The sequence below is a fragment of the Mustelus asterias genome, chromosome 16, assembly GCF_964213995.1.
Source record: "Mustelus asterias chromosome 16, sMusAst1.hap1.1, whole genome shotgun sequence".
NCBI lineage: Eukaryota > Metazoa > Chordata > Chondrichthyes > Carcharhiniformes > Triakidae > Mustelus > Mustelus asterias.
This window is the reverse complement of record NC_135816.1, coordinates 76586813-76608958: the sequence shown is the minus strand read 5'-3', so window position 1 is coordinate 76608958 and position 22146 is coordinate 76586813. Positions and strand designations below refer to the sequence as shown.

General features: G+C 43.2%; 1 protein-coding gene across 1 annotated transcript in view; it reads left to right on the top strand.

The window, feature by feature from the left end:
- LOC144505369 (ran-binding protein 17-like) overlaps window positions 1–22146 on the top strand; it is a 1005849-nt gene that overhangs the window by 675115 nt on the left and 308588 nt on the right. The window contains exon 21 of the mRNA XM_078231487.1: window positions 20937–21025. Coding sequence (XP_078087613.1) covers window positions 20937–21025 — 89 coding nt within the window. The remainder of the gene's footprint in view (window positions 1–20936; window positions 21026–22146) is intronic.

Here is a 22146-nt window from a genome sequence, read left to right as displayed (position 1 = left end):
AATCCTAAAGTCAGCACTTCACCAAAAAAAGTGACAAAGTGGTTCAACTTATGTTAAAGTAACAAAAGTAAAATCATTGGTGACTCCAAGACTCTTGCTGACACTTTATCCAGTTTCACTACTCCAACACTAAAATTCAGAAAAATTCTAGAGAAGAAAGCTTTGAACCTTGCCCCTCTGGAGGCCTCTATCCAGCTGTGAACAATATGCTGTATTTTTCTTGCTTTAAAAATGAGAGATTAAACCACCATGATCGATTGTGTTTTGAACAATGGATAATTCTGGTCAAATGAAGTGTACAAAGAGCAAGAACAAAGAAGAGTACAACACAGGAACAGGTCCTTCAGCCCTCCAAGCATGCGCTGATCATGATGCCTGCCTAAACTAAAATCCTATGCACTTAAATCCTGGGCTTCTACAGTCTGAGCACTGGGCTCCAAACACTCACTGGTAAGGATCAGCGTTGAGGAATGCAGCTACAATACAATCTGTAATCCGTTCCAAATCTGCGGTGCACAGCAGTGAGGCTGATGAGGAGAGGCCATGCAGGGAAGGAGAAATATAAGGGGAATCTTGCCGGCCTTGTATCAAGATTCTCCTAGGAGGGTGTATAGCCAAAAAAGGCATTAGGAATGATCAATAAGCAGCTTGTATTCTTAGCAGTAGAGGCACAGAGGTTATACATTCCATGGAAATGTTAAGAATGCAAATCTCCATCGAAAATGACAATAAATATAAATGGGCTCTTGATTATAGAGTGGATATGAAATAACCAGCACTGTGTATATAGTGTGGATATGGAACAGCCAGCCACTGTGTATATAGTGTGGATATGAAATAACCAGCACTGTGTATATAGTGTGGATATGGAATAACCAGCACTGTGTATATAGTGTGGATATGGAACAGCCAGCCACTGTGTATATAGTGTGGACATGGAACAGCCAGCACTGTGTATATAGTGTGGATATGGAATAACCAGCACTGTGTATATAGTGTGGATATGGAATAACCAGCGCAGTGTGTATAGTGTGGATCGGGAATAACCAGCACTGTGTATATAGTGTGGATATGGAATAACCAGCACTGTGTATATAGTGTGGATCTGGAATAACCAGCGCAGTGTGTATAGTGTGGATCGGGAATAACCAGCACTGTGTATATAGTGTGGATCGGGAATAACCAGCACTGTGTATAGAGTGTGGATCGGGAATAACCAGCACTGTGTATATAGTGTGGATCGGGAATAACCAGCGCAGTGTGTATAGTGTGGATCGGGAATAACCAGCGCAGTGTGTATAGTGTGGATCGGGAATAACCAGCACTGTGTATATAGTGTGGATCGGGAATAACCAGCACTGTGTATATAGTGTGGATCGGGAATAACCAGCACTGTGTATATAGTGTGGATCGGGAATAACCAGCACAGTGTGTATAGTGTGGATCGGGAATAACCAGCACTGTGTATATAGTGTGGATCGGGAATAACCAGCACTGTGTATATAGTGTGGATCGGGAATAACCAGCACCGTGTATATAGTGTGGATCGGGAATAACCAGCACTGTGTATATAGTGTGGATCGGGAATAACCAGCACTGTGTATATAGTGTGGATCGGGAATAACCAGCGCAGTGTGTATAGTGTGGATCGGGAATAACCAGCGCAGTGTGTATAGTGTGGATCGGGAATAACCAGCGCAGTGTGTATAGTGTGGATCGGGAATAACCAGCGCAGCGTGTATAATGTGGATCGGGAATAACCAGCACTGTGTATATAGTGTGGATATGGAATAACCAGCGCAGTGTGTATAGTGTGAACAAAGAAAATTACAGCGCAGGAACAGGCCCTTCGGCCCTTCAAGCCTGCACCGACCATGCTGCCCGACTTAACTAAAACCCCCTACCCTTCCAGGGACCATAGCACTCTATTCCCATCCTATTCATGTATTTGTCAAGGCGCCCCTTAAAAGTCACTATTGTATCTGCTTCCACTACCTCCCCCGGCAACAAGTTCCAGGCACCCACCACCCTCTGTGTAAAAAATCTGCCTCTTCCATCTCCTTTAAACCTTGCCCCTCACGCCTTAAACCTGTGCCCCCTAGTAATTGACTCTTCCACCCTGGGAAAAAGCTTCTGACTATCCACGCCTCTCAGAATCTTGTAGACTTCTATCAGGTCTCCCCTCAACCTCCGTCACTCCAGTGAGAACAAACCAAGTTTCTCCAACCTCTCCTCATAGTTGATGCCCTCCATACCAGACAACATCCTGATAAATCTTTTCTGTACCCTCTCCAAAGCCTCCACATCCTTCTGGTAGTGTGGTGACCAGAATTGAACACTGTATTCCAAATGCGGCCTAACTAAGGTTCTATAAAGCTGCAACATGACGTGTGGATAGGGAATAACCAACACTGTGTATATAGTGTGGGGAATAACCAGCGCAGTGTGTATAGGGAATAATCAACCAGTACTCTGTGTATAAATGTGGATATAGAATAACCAGCATTATCAGTAAAAGTTACTTATGTTACAGCTAACATACTTCATTTAGCCCAGTAGGAGATAGCTAGTGTCTTGTACTGCAACGGTGATGAATGGAAGATCATTTGTAGGTCGCAAACATTAAAACAGGCTCATTGTTTAAAACTGATATGAATGCTTCAGGCTTTAGTAAAATCCTTTTTGTATTAATTTTTCAGGTAAATATTTTAAAAGTGGGGTAGTTTGGAAATTTTGTCTGTGTGTACCTCAGTGATCTGAATTATAAACTACATAAAGGAATGAATAATGCACTGTAGAGCACATTCTGCTTAAAACTAAAAAGTTTTAGGGTTTAACAAGCAAGCTCTTCACAGTAATCATCTGTACTCACAAATAGCAACGTGTTCTCCCTACTTAATCTATAAAACTCAGTAATATTTAATTATTTAAATCCTTGATTTTCAACATTTATTCATTTGAAGTTTTTTTGCACTAAGCACCAAATGTTGCGAACAGCACTTTAATGGAATAATTTTGCTTTGATCCCTGTAGCAGTCACTGAATAATTTATCACAGGTTATTGCCTTAATTCAGGAGAGGAATTGAGCAATAAAGGCAGATGAAAACACTACAGTTGAAACACCTAAGGGCCTGCTGACTCCTTTGACATGGGTCTTTTGTTGGAATTATTTAGAGGTTATTAAGATGTGTCTTTAGAATTAAGAGCGCACTGTAAAGCTGAAGACAGCCATCTTAATTCTAAAGACAAAACATAATGACCCTTAACCCCTAGTGCACCTTCACTGGTTTATATGTAGACATCATAAACTCTCAGTGCTGTGTCTTCATATCTCTGGTTAGGAAAAAAAACGTCTAAACTATTTAAGCAATGGAGTAAGGTGCCTTTCTATTGATATTTTTTCGCCAGAGTTTATCTCCGTTTTTCTTTCCTTCTCCTCAAAAGGTGCTGATCTTGCTGGGTTCTGCGTTTCACAGGTTACTCTCCAATACCTCACCCTGTCATCATTTTCCATCTGCGAATTTAAGCAATTGTAGTTCAGTTATTTTAGCCAGAAGGATGCCAGTGGAGAACCTAGTCCCATCGATATCCAGAGTCCTCACATTGCAACAACAAGCTGCATTTATTCAGCACCTTTAAAATATCCCAAGGTGCTTCACAAGCATTTATCAAACAAAATTTGATAGCGAGCGTCAGAAAAATGAGGAAAAGTGACCAAAAATCTGGTCTGAGAGGTAGGTTTTAAAGAGTGACTTAATAGGAGGAAAGGAGGATAAGGAGAGAAATCAAGAACTTGAAAGCTAGGCATCTGAAGGCACATTCGCAGTAGTGGAGTGATGAAAATGAGGAATATATTCAAGGCCAGAGTGGGAGGAGTGCAGAGATCTCATTGAGTTGTAGTCTGGAGAGGGTTACAGATATAGAGTGGGGCAAAGTCATAGTGGAATTTAAGACAAGATTGAGAAATATTTGAGCCAATGTACATCGGTGAGGGGTGATGGGTGAATGGGATATAGTCTGAGTTAGACACACAAATACTTTCCAATGGGATACCCTGAAACAAGCAAGATCTGGAACTCCTAGGAGAGTGGAAATTACAACACAGAATGAAACCATTCAGCAGCCACTGTTAGTTTGAGCCCTTTAGCTGGAGCTGCCTGCTTTACTCTAATTTACCTGCCCTTTCTCCGTTTATTAATCTCCTTTATCAAATGTTTATCCAATTCTCTTTGAAAGGATCCACTGAATAGCTATGTGCGATAAAATTATTCATTTTCTATTTATTCTGAGTGTTAAAACATTTCTTTTAACCTTCCCTTCATTCTTCTTGTGAGGTTCTTTAAGAGGAAGTCTATTAATTAGCATTTTTAATATTACACAATTTGCCTTTCATAATTTTGAAAACTTCTCATACAAAGGGTCTTGTGAAAAAAATCTCAATTGTTCCAGCCTCTGATTATAATTCTAATATCTCATCTGACATTATCCTTGCAATGTCCACATACTTTCCATGCTCAAAGATCTTTCCTTTAATAGGTTATTCCAGCTCTGAATTTTCTTCTTATCCAAAGTATGGAGAACAATTGTTGCACCCAGGCAGAGATCAGCTAATTCAGCCTATGCTGGGGAATCTGTTGGATAAGTGCTGTACTATCTGGTACAATTTCCCACCCAGCCATCAGAGGAGCCGAAGTTGTTTCATTTGAGCCATCGGCAGGTTGTATTCGTGGCTGCAGAATTCCTTCCAAAAATATCCTCCACTACAGTCGGTGACTAGCAGGCTAAATATGTGGAGTTATGGGGATAGGACCTGCGTGGGATTGTTGTTGGTGCAGACTTGATGGGCCAAATGGCCTCCTTCGGCACTATGATTATATGATACTTTGAAGAGTCTTATACAGGGTAGATTGTTTTCTAGCAGCTCTCCTGTCTCACCTCACTGATTTTTGTTCTTACATTTAATTAGCCCACTTTTATGAAGAATGTATTTTTGTAAGCATCTTGTTGCTTTTATCAGAGAATCATAGAATCTACAGTGCAGAAGGAGGCCATTTGGCCCATCGAGCTTGCACCGATCGGTCCCATTCCCGTAACCCCACATATTTACAGTCCTAATCCCCCTGACACTAAGGGGCAATTTATCATGACCAATCAACCTAACCCGCACATCTTTGGACTGTGGGAGGAAACTGGAGCACCTGGAGGAAACCCACGCAGACTTAGGGAGAATGTGCAAACTCCACACACACGCAGTCATCCGAGGTCAGGATTGAACCTGGGTCCTTGGTGCTGTGAGGCAGCACTATTAACCACTGTGCCACTATGTTCGGCAGAATGTGGAATGGGTCCTGTGTACTGCCTTTTAAAGGAGGTTCTGTAATTTTGAGGAAGTTTTTATAAGATATCTGCATGGTTAAGAGGGGTTATTGCCAGGTTGCTAATGGAGGGGTACAAAAACAGGGAATGAAAAGGAACATAGATATTCAGCAACTTTATTTCTATAAAGAGTCTAAGATTCAACAGTTTTCCTTTCTCCAGAAATGTACAAAAGCTACCAATTTTCTACATTCTGTGCACATGCAGTTTATAGAATTTCCCAGCAAACAACTGCAGTTGAATTCCTCATCGAGTAACAAAAAGGGTTTGTTTTTTTCCAAAAGACTTAGAAAGGAGAGTAATAGAATGATAACAGTTCAGAAAGAGGCATTCAGCCTATCTGACTGCGCTGACTCTTAGCTATCCAATTAATTTCACTCTCTACTCTTTTATCATAGCTCTGTATTTTTTTTCCCCTTCAAATGGTTATAAATGCGAGGTGATGCATTTTGGTAGATTATAAATGCGAGGTGATGCATTTTGGTAGATTGAACCAGGGCAGGACTTATTCAGTTAATGGTAGGGCATTGGGAAGAGTTACAGAACAAAGAGATCGAGGGGTACATGTTCATAGTTCCTTGAAAGTGGAGTCACAGGTGGATAGAGTGGTGAAGAAGGCATTCAGCATGCTTGGTTTCATTGAATACAGGAGTTGGGACGTCTTGTTGAAATTATACAAGTTGTAAGGCCACACTTGGAATACTGTGTACAGTTCTGGTCACCCTATTATAGAAAGGATATTCTTAAACTAGAAAGAGTGGAGAAAAGATTTACTAGGATGCTACCGGGACTTGATGGTTTGAGTTATAAGGAGAGGCTGGATAGACTGGGATTTCTTTCTCTGGAGCGTAGGAGGCTGAGGGGTGAACTTATAGAGGTATATAAAATAATGAGGGGCACAGATCAGCTAGATAGTCAATATCTTTTCCCAAAGGTAGGGGAGTCTAAAACTGGAGGGCATAGGTTTAAGGTGAGAGGGGAGAGATACAAAAGTGTCCAGAGGTGCAATTTTTTCACACAGAGTGGTGAGTGTCTGGAACAAGCTGCCAGATGTAGTAGTAGAGGCGGGTACAATTTTGTCCTTTAAAAAGCATTTAGACAGTTACATGGGTAAGATGGATATAGAGGGATCTGGGCCAAATGCGGACAATTGGGATTCGCTTAAGGGTTTAAAAAAAAAGGGCGGCATGGACAAGTTGGGCCGAAAGGTCGGTTTCCATGCTGTAAACCTCGATGACGCTATCGAGTTATCTTTTGAATAAATTTGTTGAATCTGTTTCAACAGCCCTTTCTGGCAGTGAATTCCAGATCACAACACCTGCTGGGTAAAAAAAGGTTTCCTCATCTCACCTCTGGTTGTTTTGCCAGTCACCTTAAATCTATGTTCTCTGATACTGATTGCATTCTCAAAACTTTATTTCAGCCACATGTAAAATGTTGATATGTACTCTCTTTTTGTTATGAACTGCTTAGCTTTTCCTCCAGAAAAGACACCACAACAGTTCTTGAGTTCTTTTATTTTTTTTTTAATCATCTATTTTGGATTTAAAACACTGATAAAAATAGTTGGCAAAAATTACACTGAGGCAGAAGCAGTGCCTTGTTTTAGCAGAAGGCAGGTAGCTTTCCTCTGCACATTTTCCTCTCCAGATGTTATGGTAAAAATATTGTAACTGATTCAAGCTCAGTCTCCTGGTTTTGTTTGTTTCCCAGGTGCTATACAGTGCGAGGACTTTTTTGGGGTTTTTTTGTTTCATTATTTCTACCACTATATTTTACATCTAGTGGACACTTCCTCTTTATGAATGAATTTCCTCTTGTCATAGTTTCTCTATCACCCTTTGTTGTTCGGTCAAAGTGTAACAGCAGTAAATGATAACTGAGCAAGTTGGGAATATACAAATCAAAAGCAAGTAAATCGATTGGAAAGCTGTGAATTAGAAGCTACTGCAACTACAGACACAACCTGCGTTTATATAGCCCTTTCACTCCTGAAAAATGTCCCAGAGAGATTTTAAATTAAATGAAAACTTCAGAAATTACACGTTTCACAATAACATAATAAAATTTACTCATCGAATGATTCCTTTAATATCACGGTTGAAGTTTATGCCTAAAGGTTTTGGTTTGTCTTCAAAGTCTGGATTTAACTAAGTATTTTTTCTGCAGACCACTGGGTTGCTTTTTTTTGCCAAAAGACTTAAAAAGTAACTGGGAATTTAATTCTCAAAGCTTAATTTCTGTGTAAAATATTAAAATGTTTGTCTTATTTTGTAATGGACTGCTTAATTCTGAACTCCAAAACAGCCTTCATTTATGATTAACAGCACTTGTGGTTTTTTTAGTTTTTTTTAATTAGTCATTCTTGGATATGGGCAATATTGACAATGGAAAAATTTATTGCCCATTTCTAATTGCCCTGAGAGCAACTACGATATGTGGGACTGGAGTCACTTGGCAGCCAGACCAATTCGAAGTGACAAGTTGCAATCGGGTTTATGATAATCTGGCAGTTTTTATGGTCATTTTCTGGTACCAGCCATAAATTACCTGAATTATTGAATTCAGTTTGATAGAATTTAGACTCACGACCTCCAAGTTTTGAATCCATTACTAGAACTTAATGATATTTAGAAAACCATCCAAAGATTATTCGGGTTTTTTTCAAGTAGTTTAAGACTAGCTAGAAGATAAATTTGAATTACTGGCTTCAGCCTGATTGGTTATTGTCCGTGTTAATAAGACGTTAGAATTTAGGAGCAGAAGTAGACCATCTGGCCCATCGACTCTGCTCCACCATTCAATAAGATCTTGAATGATCTAATAATGCTCAACTCCACTTACCTGCCTTATCCCTATAACCCTTGGTTCCCTTACTGATTAAATTTATTAATTCCATTTGCATCCCTGAAAATTTCTAAGTGTCATAAAAATATGAAAACGGGAGTGTTCCACACCGGTCTTTTGGGCAAGTTTGGCACTGCAATCTTCTGGCACTCTTGTCAGTTTTTCTGACAGGCTGTGATCTTTGCACTAGTAGGAGAGGCGAAAACCTAAGTGTGCCAGGGTAGTCGGCTGCAGAGTGCAATGGCGCCCCCAATCTCCTATTGAATTGGGAGATCTCCTCCCAACCCCTTCTGCCTCCCACGGACATCAGACCCTCGCCCCCCCCCCACCATCATTGGCAGAAATGTCACTCCCCCACACCAGCATGGGTCATTTGTATCGGGGTATCAAGATCCTCCCGATGAGTTCACTGGTAATGCCAGTGAATGTCAAGGGGCGATGGTACAATCTTCTCTTGTAGGAGATGGTCATCGTCTGTAACTTGTGGAACAGGCACAAATGTTACTTACCATTTATCAGCCCAAGCCTGAATGTTGTCCAAGTCTTGCTTCATATGGCCACAGACAGCTTCAATATCTGAGAAATAGTTATGGTTCTGAATATTATGCAGTCATCAGTGCACATGACCACTTCTGACCTTGTGATGGAAGAACGGTCGTTGATGATGGTTGAGGATGGTTGGGCCTAGGACACTCCTCTGAGGAACTCCTGCAGTGGTGTCCTGGAGCAACAACCACAACCATTTTCGTTTTTGCTCTGCATGTTTCCAACCAGCGAGAGCTTTCTTCTTGAAACCCATTGACTTCAATTTTGCTAGGACACCTTGATACCAGCTGTGGCCAGATTCTGCCTTGATGTCAAGAGCAGTGAGTCTCACCTTGCCTCTGGAATTTAGCTCTTTTATCCATGTTTGAGCCATGGTCATGATGAGGTTTTGAGCTGAGTCTCCTTGGCAGAACCATCAGTGGGCAGGTTATTGCTGAGTAAGTGCTGCCTGGTAACACCATCGATGCCACTTCCATCACTTAGCTGATGATTGTGAGCAGACTCATGGAATGGCAACGGGACAGACTGGATTTGTCCTGCTTTCTGTAAACAGGATATACCTTGGCAATTTTCCAGTTGTCAGTTAGATGCCAGTGCTGTAGATGTACTGGGACAGCTTGACCAGGGGCTTGGCAGATCTTCAGTACTATTGCTGGGACATTGTCTGGTCCCACAGCCTTGCAGTAGTGGATGTCTTCTGCCTTTTGTTTTCAACATGGAGCAAATCAATTTGACTGAAGATTGGCATTTCCTCTCAGGAGGAGGAGGATCGCAACAGACACCTCCAGATGCTGAAAGATGCCCTCATAAGAACAGGATATGGCGCTCGACTCATCGATCGACAGTTCCGACGTGCCACAGCGAAAAACCGCACCGACCTCCTCAGAAGACAAACACGGGACACGGTGGACAGAGTACCCTTCGTCGTCCAGTACTTCCCCGAGCGGAGAAGCTACGGCATCTCCTCCGGAGCCTTCAACATGTCATTGATGAAGACGAACATCTCACCAAGGCCATTCCCACACCCCCACTTCTTGCCTTCAAACAACCGCACAACCTCAAACAGACCATTGTCCGCAGCAAACTACCCAGCCTTCAGGAGAACAGTGACCACGACACCACACAACCCTGCCACAGCAACCTCTGCAAGACGTGCCGGATCATCGACACAGATGCCATCATCTCATGTGAGAACACCATCCACCAGGTACATGGTACATACTCTTGCAACTCGGCCAACGTTGTCTACCTGATACGCATGATGTGGAGATGCCGGCGTTGGACTGGGGTAAACACAGTAAGAAGTTTAACAACACCAGGTTAAAGTCCAACAGGTTTATTTTCGTAGCAAAAGCCACACAAGCTTTCGGAGCTCTAAGCCCCTTCTTCAGGTGAGTGGGAATTCTGTTCACAAACAGAGTCTTTATATGCTCTGTTTGTGAACAGAATTCCCACTCACCTGAAGAAGGGGCTTAGAGCTCCGAAAGCTTGTGTGGCTTTTGCTACCAAATAAACCTGTTGGACTTTAACCTGGTGTTGTTAAACTTCTTACCTGATACGCTGCAGGAAAGGATGTCCCGAGGCATGGTACATTGGGGAAACCATGCAGACGCTGCGACAACGGATGAATGAACACCGCTCGACAATCACCAGGCAAGACTGTTCTCTTCCTGTTGGGGAGCACTTCAGCGGTCACGGGCATTCGGCCTCTGATCTTCGGGTAAGCGATCTCCAAGGCGACCTTCACGACACATGATGGCGCAGAGTCGCTAAGCAGAAACTGATAGCCAAGTTCCGCACACGAGGACAGCCTCAACTGAGATATTGGGTTCATTTCACACTATTTGTAATCCCCATTGCTTGCCTGGACCTGCAGAGCCTCACTGGCTGTCCTATCCGTAGACAATACACATCTCTTTAGCCTGTCTTGATGCTCTCTCCATTCACATTGTTTGTATCTGAAAGACTTGATTAGTTAAAAGTATTCGCATTCCAACCATTATTCATGTAAATTGAGTTTGTGTCTTTATATGCCCTGTTTGTGAACGGAATTCCCACTCACCTGAAGAAGGGGTTTAAGGCTCCAAAAGCTTGTGTGGCTTTTGCTACCAAATAAACCTGTTGGACTTTAATCTGGTGTTGTTAAACTTCTTACTGAACTTAGATGATCCAGTGGTTAGCACTGCTGCTTCACAGCGTTAGGGACCCGGGTTCGATTCTCAGCTTGGGTCACTGTCTGTGTGGAGTTTGCACGTTCTCCCTGTGTCTGTGTAGATTTCCTGCTGGCACTCCGGATTCCTCCCACAGTCCAAAGATGTGCGGGTTAGGTTGATTGGCCATGATAAATTGCCCCTTAATGTCAGGGGGATTAGGATGGTAAATATATGGGTTACGGGGATAGGACAGGACCTGGGTGGGATTTTTGTCAGTGCAGGCTCAATGGGCCAATGGTCTCCGTCTGCACTGTGGATTCTATGATTCTATCCATTTAGTTGTGGGATTGCTTAGCTCTATTTCTGTTATTTGACAGACATGTAGTCCAATGTTGTAGCTGAACCAGGTTGACTCCTCATTTTAGATATGCTTGGTGTTTCTCCTGGCATGCCCTCCAACACTCTTTTTGTTTGAACCAGAGTTGGTCCCTTGCTTGGTAGTAATGGTGGTGGGGGATATGCTGGAATACAATTTTGCTGCTGAATATGGTCCACAGTGCCTCGTGAATGCCCAGTTTCAATTTGCTAAATCAGTTCAAAAAATATCCCATTTAGCATGATGATAATTCCACATAACATGATGGAGGCTATCCTCAGTGTGAAGATGGGACTTTATATTCACAAGGACTGCAAGGTGGTCACTCTTAGCAATACTGTCATGGACAGATACATCTTTGACTGATGAAGACAAGGTCTTGTTGGTTTTTCCCTCTTGTTGGTTTCCTCACTACCTACCACAAGCCCAGTCTGGTAGATATGCTCTTCATGACTGGGTCAGCTTGATCAGTAGTTTGCCACTGAGTCACTCTTAGAGATGGACATTGAAGACACCCAGCCAGAGTAAGTTCTGTACTCTTGCCACCCTCAGTACTTCCCATAGAATCCCTACTAAAGGAGGCCATTTGGTCCATCTTAAAGAGCATCCCAAGCAGGCTTCCCCATCTCCACATCCACCAGGGCCAATCCACCTAAACTGCACACCTTTGAAAATCTTCCAAGTGGTGTCTAGCATGGAGGAGTATTGATTTATCAGCTGAGGAAGGCAGTAGGTGGTACACCACCAGAGGTTTCCTTATCCATGTCTGATCCAATGCCAGGTTTCTTTGGTCCAGAGATAATGTTGAGGACTCCCAGGATAAATCCCTCCCACCTGTACCACTGTGCCTCCACCACTTGCTAGGTGAGCCATCTGGTTTTATTCCTTTTCAACTTTTCTGTAGCAATTTTGTGCAACTGAGTGGCTTAGTAGGCCATTTCAGAGGGCACTTAAAAGTCAACCATATTGCTGTGGGTCTGGCGTCACATATAGGCTAGATCAGCTAAGGATGACAGATTTCTTTCCCTAAAAGACTTCAGTGAACCAGATGGGTTTTTACAACAGTCAATGATAGTTTCATGGCAGCATTACTGAGACAAGCCTCCAGTTCCAGATTTGTATTAATTGATTAAAGTACAGTAGAAAACCTTTGTTTACAGAGAAACGTAGCAAGCAGTTTTTGAGGCAATTTTGACCATATGTCATCAATGACCTTACCTCCATCATAAGATCAGAAGTGGGGATGTTTGCTGATGATTATGCAATGTTCAGAACCATTTGCAACTCCTCAGAAATTAAAGCCATCCATGTCCAGATGCAATAATTCCTGAACAACATTGAAGCTTGAGCTGATAAATGCCAAGTAACATTTTCATCACACAAGAGCCCGTCACAAGGCAATGATTATCTCCAATAAAGGGAGAATATAATCATCTCCCCTTGACATTCAATGGCATTCCCATTGCAAAAACCCCCACTGTCAACACCCTGGGTATTATCATTGACCAGGAAGTGTACTGTACCAGCTATATAAATACGGTGGTTGTAAGAGCAGATCAGAGACAAGTAACTTGCCACTTGATTTCCCAAAATCTGTCCACCACAAGGCACAAGTCAGGACTGCAGCTCCAACAGCACTCAGACAGAATCCAGGCCAAAGCAACCCACTCGATCAGCACCCCATCCACAAACGTTCATTCCCTCCACCACCCGCACACAGGGACAGCAGTGTGCACTATATACAAGATGCATTGCAACAACTTACCATGGCTTTCAGCACCTCTACCAAACCTTAACATCTACCACCTAGAAGGACAAAATTAGACACAAGGGAACACCATCACCAGACTTGCAACTGTATCATCATTCTTTCACAGTCACTGGATCAAAATTCTGGAATTCCCTCCCTAACAGCACTAGATAGACTGCAGCCATTCAGGAAGGTGGTTCACTGCTGCCTTCTCAAGGGCAATTAGGGATGGGCAACAGATGCTGGCCTAACCAACAACAACCACATTCGATGAAAGAATAAAAGAATGATTGGGTTAGCAGTGATACTGCCTGTTTTGGTGGATAGTGGGGCTCCCCACCTCGCTTTTTATATTAAAGGCTGGAACAGTGGCAGCCTCCTGCTCTACACACGGGTAAGTATATTTTATAAGTTTATGAGTTTAGGAGGTTGAGGGGAGACCTAATAGAAACTTACAAGATAATGAACGGCTTAGATAGGATGGACGTAGGGAAGTTGTTTCCATTAGCAGGGGAGACTAGGACGCGGGGGCACAGCCTTAGAATAAAAGGGAGTCACTTTAGAACAGAGATGAGGAGAAATTTCTTCAGCCAGAGGGTGGTAGGTCTGTGGAACTCATTGCCACAGAGGGCTGTGGAGGCCGAGACGTTGAGCGTCTTCAAGACAGAAATTGATAAATTCTTGATTTCTCGAGGAATTAAGGGCTATGGGGAGAGAGCGGGTAAATGGAGTTGAAATCAACCATGATTGAATGGTGGAGTGGACTCGATGGGCCGAATGGCCTTACTTCCGCTCCTATGTCTTATGGTCTTATAAACTCACCCTGTTGGTTATGGTCCAAAGACAGCTTGTTTGATCTCAATAGCCAGGTTTTGTTGAGTGTGGCCAGAGCTAGCTGCCTCACTACCTTGCAGTGAGGTCCTCAACAGGATTTAGGCCCCTTATTTATGTACGTGAGGAACCTGCCACCAGTTTCAGGCTTGGGCACTGCACGCCCATTTTGTTGGCCTTTGCCAGAGTAGTGAGAGGTGCAATTCTGGCTCGTATCATGTGGGTGCTTTAAGGCCAAAGGCTCATGTGGCTGGTGTCCAATAAATGAACAATGCATGATCCCAAACATTGTATGCAATGCTAAGAAGACTGCGAGCATATTTTTGAAAGGAAATCCTGCCAGCCAATTTACAGATCACTAAATTATTACTACAGTCATATGGTCTAAAAGAACTTGCAGGCTAGTTTGTTGTTTTGTGTCCATTTTAACCAATTGTTTTTTGTGCCAGTGAAGGAAAGCATGTAGTTTGACATTTCTGTAAACATGAAATGTAATAGTGTGGGCCAAAAACTATTCCAGAGAAGTACTTTCAGAAACAAAGTATTCGTTCCAAGAGGTTTCTTTCCTGTTTTCAATTGTCTGCTCTTTTGAGATATGATTATCATGTTTGTGGGGTAATATGCTGTACAATATTAGCACAAGGGTATCTTTGTTCATCAGTGCTGCATTGTGAGATCCACCCCCTAGTTATAAAGGATAATGGGAGAAATATACAGTACTATCAGCTTATTTCATAGTGTTGTATTTTGTACATTATACTTATTCTAATTTAGAATCCTATTCAACTCTTTTTGTCTTCAATGTCACATGCTGGCCTCAGTCAAGTTCTCTACTGTTTTCCGAGTGACTATTGGTAATTCCTGGGTAATAGATAGCCAACAATTACATCATAGTAGTAAAGTGATGAAGGATTCTGATCATCTCCAAAGATCTGGAGGAAAGCTCAAAACTGTTCGTGCACATCAGCAGAAACTTGCCATTTCATTATTGTCTTGAACTCACTTCTGGCCGTTTTACTTCTGTATAACAAATTGTTGAAATTAACCTTCATCCTCTGTTTTTGAGTGCTGGCATGCATGTTGATGTAGAATTATTTATAGTACTCATAAATACAAAGGTGGCAGGTTGACCATCACAGAATTGTTACAGTGCAGAAGGAGGCCATTCTGCCCATTGTGTCTGCACTGACTCTCTGAATGAGCAATTCATCTTGTGCCTTCTCCCCATAACCCTGCACATTCTTCCTTTTCAGACAACAATGTAATTCCCTTTAGAATGCCTCAACCCTGCCCTGCATCTTTACTATAGGCAAGAGGTGTGAGATTTCATATCATATTTCCAGGAAATCATGTCACACTGTCCCAGCTTCACACCAGTTGGGAACAGAGACAAACTATGGCCTGGCTAGGAGCTTTTTAAATATTCTTTTGAATATTTTTAATATTAGAACAAAGATCAAGGATGCTGTTTACGAACGCCATTGACATCAAAAACTTGAAAAAGCGGCCCCCCAAACAACTCCTGAAGAAATTGACGGCCAAGATGGCCTTTTAGAATTTTTACTGTAACAGTCAATCCCAAAATCAATATCAAGCATGCGCTCACATACAAATGGTATTTCACTCAAAAGATAAATTTCGCTTTAAACAATTGATGCCACAAAGATATCCATCACAAAATTACAAGTACTTACATCACACCTTACACAAATGGGGCACCATGTCAGTTTCAAAATTCTTTAACTCTGGTATGTAGAATACCTCCTTTTTCCCGATAGGTTTAGCCTTCGGTCACTTTCATGGACAGCCGTATTCTATCCGAGGTCCCCAGATATGATTAACACAAACGAGGCTCACGAACCTTTTCTCACTCAGGTTGCATCAGTCCAGATGGAATAGCTTTCCAGAGTTCCTTTTCAACCAGCCATTCAGCAAACACCCGGTTCATGGTCTGGTCCTCTGATGTAGACACACAACAATTTAGCATGCCTGAGCTATTCGCGCCACTTTTAGGATTCAGCCCCTTTTAGCTAGCTCGCACATTGCCTCACTAAGATCTCCTGATGTTCTATTTTCTTCGCACTACGAAATAGAAAACTGACACTTTTGTAGAGAGCTTTGCTTGCTTCTCTCTACATAAATGCTGTGTTCTATAACAGTGTTATGCTGCAGCACAACAGACTGAAACACAACACCACCCAATTAGCTTTAATTAGCTTTTTCTTTTCAGATTTCATCCCCATAGCAACTTCACCCAGAGTCTAACTTCTTAGTGGTCTCCTTATGAATTCCTCATCGCCAGGAATTCCAATTACATCCCTTTCCAGAATTCTCCCGACTTTTCACTTTGGATTTAAAGAGACATCGCACAACTACAAGCTGTTTTCCAAGCACTTCAATAATGTTAAAATTTCCCTGATGGACGAGTGGAGCTCTGAACATATCTCCAGGAAGGAGTAATACAGAGCCCGCAGTATAATTCTGCTCTTCTAGCATACCACAGCGAATTTCTGACACTCTGAGCATTGCAGAGTGCCTCAGTGGATTCACTCTGGTAAGCAGGAGGCAGGACCTATTACGGCACGAGAGGCCGGCAGCATAGTGCTGAGCAGGCCACTGCGCATGTGCTGATCTGTCAGAGTGGAGATCGGCGCATGCATGCTGGCCGTCTCATTGCTGGCCTCCTGATCACTGACCTCCAATCGCTGGCCAACCCCGCAACTTCCCCAATTGCCGGCCTTCCGACCGCCCCCCTCCCCCCCGATCTCCGGCAATCCCGACCCCCCCCCCACCACCCCCGATTGTTGGTCTACTGGACATCCCTGGGCCAGCCTCTATGTACCCCCACCCCAATGGCCAGCCCCGATCACCTCCTCCCTCCCTCGCCCAGCAATCCCGATTGCAGAGTGTGGATGGAACCCTCTCCCACCACTTCCCAATGGGCCCCTTTGCTCTGCCCACTGCTGGTTGGCAGTGTCAAGGTGCCCAGTAAGCAGTGCCAGTTTGCTCCTTGGTTGGCAGTGCCAGGGTGCCAGGCTGGCAGTGCCAAGCTGATACTGTATAAGAGTCATCCCCTCTTACCCCCCCAACCTCCTAAGGGGTGCCTCAATGGCCTCGGTTCCCTCCAGCGGGGTCAGGGTACCCGTTCTCTGTTGGTGGGGAGCAGTCATAAATGCTGCTGGACAGAACCACCCCCGGTGGGGAGAGGGGGTGGGGGGTGTGGTGGAAGACATGAACGGGCCTGGAGAATTCCATCCCAGGCCCACTAATCATATTCAAAGCCTCATTATGATAATCAGCTCCACGCCGATTTCCAGAACAGAGATGATTATGCTCAAAAAAAGCGCCTTGGAGACTTGCAACTGGTGGAATGCTGGGCTGGGAGAATCCCAGCCTGTTAGTCTGTATACTATCCAATCAGATTAGGGGCCAGCATTATGGAAGGTGACCCCTCTGAGTCAGACAAAGCAGTGTGGAGCATTCTTCAAAGGTATTACCAGTAGGAAAAATCCCAACCCATCCTTCCATCGTCACTGATCTGAGAGATTTATAAAACTTGGTGACAAGGGAAGATCACCATTATAAATTGTAGGCCTGATAATCTAGTAATATAAACACTGCCACTTTGAGGGGAGAGTTTGTGGAAGTCTGACAAATGAATAATCTGAAATTTGCAGTAGATATCATTATGCTTATTACATACTGGCCCGGATTCTCATAAAACAAAACTAAGTGCCCAGTGGGCGGGAAAATGGGAATATTTCCCGCCTGTTTTTTGGGCGTACTTACCAGAATGAATCTCCGAAACTCTCAGCACTGCAGAGTGCCTCAGCGTGATTCCCTCTGGTGTGTAGGGATGGGACCTATTCCCACCCAAGAGACCAACAGCATAGTGCTGAGCGGGCCACTGCACATATGCCAATCTGTCAGAGTGGAGATTGGCACATGCACATTGGCCCCTCCATCGCTGGCCTCCCAATTGCTGGCTTGCCCCACAACCCTCCTGATCGCTGGTCTTCCTGACTCCCCAACGCACTGATCGCTGGCCTGCTGGACCTCATTGGGCCAGCCCCAATCTCCCTCCCCCTCCTCCCCCACCACGATGGCAAGCCCCGACCCCCCCCCACCCGCCCCAATCACCACCTCTCTCCCTCCCCCACTGATCCCGGTTACAGAGTGGCAGCAGATTTCCCCCCCCACGGATTGCACCTCCATTAGACCCTGCCCTTTTGGCACTGCCCAGTGCCTGGTGGGCTGTGCCAAGGTGCCTGGTGGGTAGTGCCAGTTTGGGGCACTTTCCTCCTTCCTTGCTTCCGACCTGCCGGGGCGGAGGGGGGGGGGGGGGGCTCAATGTCCTCTGTCCCCATCAGTGGGGTCAGAAGGCCTGTTCCCTCCTGAAGCAGGGAAGCTTCAGGGAAGCAGTCGTAAACCCCGCTGGAGGGAACCTGGAGGGGGGGTGGGGGGCTAGTGAGCCCTAAAGAATACCATCCCAGTTCCGTTAATCATATGAAAATGGAGATTTCCATATGATAATCAGCTCAACGATGTGGAGCTGATTGTGCTAAAAAAAAAGAGCTTGGGAGACTCGTGGCTGGCAGAACCTCTCCTAGCCCACAGCGCTGCACGAAGAAGAATCCTGGCAAGAATCGTTGTCTCAAAGCAAAGTTTTTTTGCAAAAAGGCAAATTATGAGATCTATTTAATTCATTCTACTTCCTCACCATCCTGTCCAACAAAAGAAAAAATCTCTATAAGCAAAACACATTGGATGTTGGAAATCTGAAATAAAAACAGAAAATGCTGTGGAAATCAGCAGGTCAGACAGTCTCTTTTGGAGAAAGAAACAGTCAATAGTTCAGGTTGATGATCTTTCATCAAAAAATAATCTCTCATTATAATAAAATAATTATTTTCAGGAGTAGTATGTGACAAAGCTATGTTCCATATCTCACATCGAGGAAGGTGCAAATGACGTTCATGGAATGAAATTATCTCCTTTAAATATTGTGGAGAAGATTGATAAAATATGAAATTAAATGAGGTGAATTATTGGTTCTTGCTGCCCTGATTTTGCTAGAGAAAGAGTTGAGATGAAATATTCTTCAGGTAAGTTTGTTGTCCCTTTCGGTCAGTGGGCAAACATTTCTGCAGCAAGATAAGATATGTGAGTTCGAATTAGCAGCAGTATTATGGTCCCTGCAGACTCTCGCCATGTGCTAGGGTAATTCTGCATGCCAAACAGGTATTTATGAAAAAAATAGAACTGTGCATCTGTCTGCCTTCCTCCCTCACTTTAAATACAGGATAATGGTGGTCGGGAGAGAGTTATTAAGTTGGGATTCTGTCCAGTCTTCCAATTATATCAGAGACCGTGAACACATTTTTTGAGACAGGTAACTTGTTCTGATGAGCCACAATAACATTTTCTGAGCACTTGCTGACTTAAGGTTGCTGATACTTCTCACTGAAAAACAAAATCTTCAATTTAACTTTTTCCTTCATTTCTGTCTCTCCTATATGTCGTCCTCTTTTCATTAACATCTCTGTATTTTCTCCTCGTGTCTGTGTGAGTTTCCTCTGGGTGCTCCAGTTTCCTCCCACAGTCAGAAAAGTATAATGTGAAAATAACACTTTTTAAAAAGCTGTAATTTGGTCTAGTGTTAAAAGGCCATACTGCAAATAAAACAAAAGCCTGCAACTAACTAAAATTGCTATCTCTGCTTCTACAGCATTCTTGTGACCTCTCTGTCCTAACCCTCAAAGATAATGTCCTGGACTGGTCCACTTGGTGAAAACAGGAGGATTCTCAGGCCAGACTCTCTTGGGATTGGGTAGACAAATCCGATTCTTAAAACAAAGGAGAAATGGGCAGGATAAAACCATTTGATTTTGATACTGCATTCTATTTACACCAATTGAAAACTGTATGAAAACTAGTCACAATTTTTAAAATTATACAGTGCAGATAGTTTAAAGAGTTGTTGAATAGTCTGAACTGACTATGATGTGTGTTTTGATATACTACACATTTACAGGTATGTAGACAGTGGCAGCGGCACAGTTAGTCACTACCAATATTCCACAGGATCTTCAGCAGGGCAACACTGCTACCTCAGAGCGCCACGGACACAAGTTCAATTCCCGGCTTGGGTGACTGTCTGTGCGGAATCTGCACATTCTCCCCATGTCTGCATGGGTTTCCCCTTGGTGCTCCGGTTTCCTCCCACAGTCCGAAAGATGTGCTGGTTAGGTGCACCCGAACAGGCACCGGAGTATGGCGACCAGGGGATTTTCACAGTAACTTCATTGCACTGTTAATGTAAACCTACTAGTGACAATAAGATATAAACTTAAATTCTAAGAAGCAGGTCTGCCTCAGTTTGCTTCCTGCACTCCTGTAAGTACGATGTCCGTTCAGGTATTAACCTTCACCAAGCATGAAATTGACATCCCAGGAATCAGTCCCTTCAGGAGAGGAGGGGAAGAAGTTGAGAATTTAACTCATTCAAAGGTGTTACCTTATTTATATGCGAATTAGGATTATTTGTTCCTACAAGCTTCAAGTAGCTTTAATTTCCATAAAAGAGAATATATTTCTGTGCTGGATCATTCACTTTGCTCCTTTAAAATATGTTTATGGTGTGCAATGCATGTAGTTCTTTTTGTACAAAGCGTTTTTCAGCTTTTTTCCATGTTTCTTCTTTGTTATGTGGCACTGTGTAGAATCACACTTCCAGTTTAAGCCAATTAAAGCCATTCTCATGCAGTGAAACTGAGGATCTTGTCTCCAGAAGCTATAAGGAACAGACGATACTCATTATTTTTAATAAAAACCGATGTTATATTGACTGTGCAAATATGAAGCTCAATATTTCCTGTTCACATTATGCAATAATTTTTCATTCTTTGGTTATGTATCAAGGTTTAGAAAAAAGAAAAAAAATGCCTTTAACTGAATGACAACAGTCTGAGATTTGACTATTATTGGCTCATTGCATCTCCATCTGCTGTCTAATAACATAAAAATCAATTACTCTGCCTTTTTTTTCTCCAACAGTGTATGTTGATTGGCCTGTCACGGGACCTCAGAGGGATTGCCTTTGCTCTCAACACAAAAGCCAGCTACACCATGCTGTTCAACTGGCTGTATCCTTGCCTCAGTGTCACAGTGCCAGGGTTGTACAAAGTGAGCCATTAGTTGAATGCTCTCGCGCAGTGGGGAAGGCGGAAACTGCATTAGCTGGGTTATTCTCCAGTTCAGCCTAAGCCCTGCCCTCAGATGCTAGCAGGAGGTCTCCCTTCCTCCATCTATCCTGTAGCCCCAGGGCCTGTTGACCTCTCCTGTGATCCATGCTTTTGTAGCCTAATTGTACCAGAACAGTGATTTGGGAGGAGAGAGGCAGACATGGGAGAGCAGATGTAGTCTGGAAGGGAAGCAGTTGAGGAAGTGATGTGTGCACATTGTTTTTCCTTAAAATATATGCTAATTATTTGTGTGAAACCCTGACTGCGTCTTTCATCTGAATTTTGTTTTCTGAATGTAGGAAAGTGTGTACGTGGAGCAATAGCAGAAAGTCACCAGTTACCTTGGTGAGTAGCACTGAGCTATCCCAGAGTCTCCTTACTGAGCAGAGGGCCACATTAGCCCACCCAAACCTATTTATTCCTGCTCTTCAGAATACGTGCTGCTTCAAACCTCAGAGCGTAGGATTGACAAGGTGATCTTATGTTCATTTATTGTTTCGTACAAGTGTTCGAGATGTTGCATTTGCCACCATATCTTTCTGTTGAGGACCTGAAAATGGTTTAAAACAGAGTAATGGGGATGGGACAGAGCACCTTAGCTTCTCTTTATCAGTAGAGGGCAACACTGAGTGCAGTATTTCAGAATTTAAAAAGAAAAATTGTGGTGCCAGATTCTGTTTCCAGCTTTTAAAAACTGATTTCCGACTCTCAAACTGACATGATGGTATCTGATCTCATCTTCTAATTCAGGCCTCTGGGTTATTATTCTAGTGACATAACCATCACAGTACCATGTAGCTTTATTTCTGTAACATAAAAACTACAGTTCAAAGCGCATTAAATACAATTGCATATCAAAATGATTGACCATCTCAGCTGTGCTCAGATTGTTGTCCCTGCCATTTTCCAGTGACTCTTGCATTGATTATTTTATTTTAAGTTTAATGTTACTTTTGTTGTTTTACTCCTGGCAGAATAGGTCATCTCCACATCAAGAATAGGTTCTAGCATGGTTCTGGTCA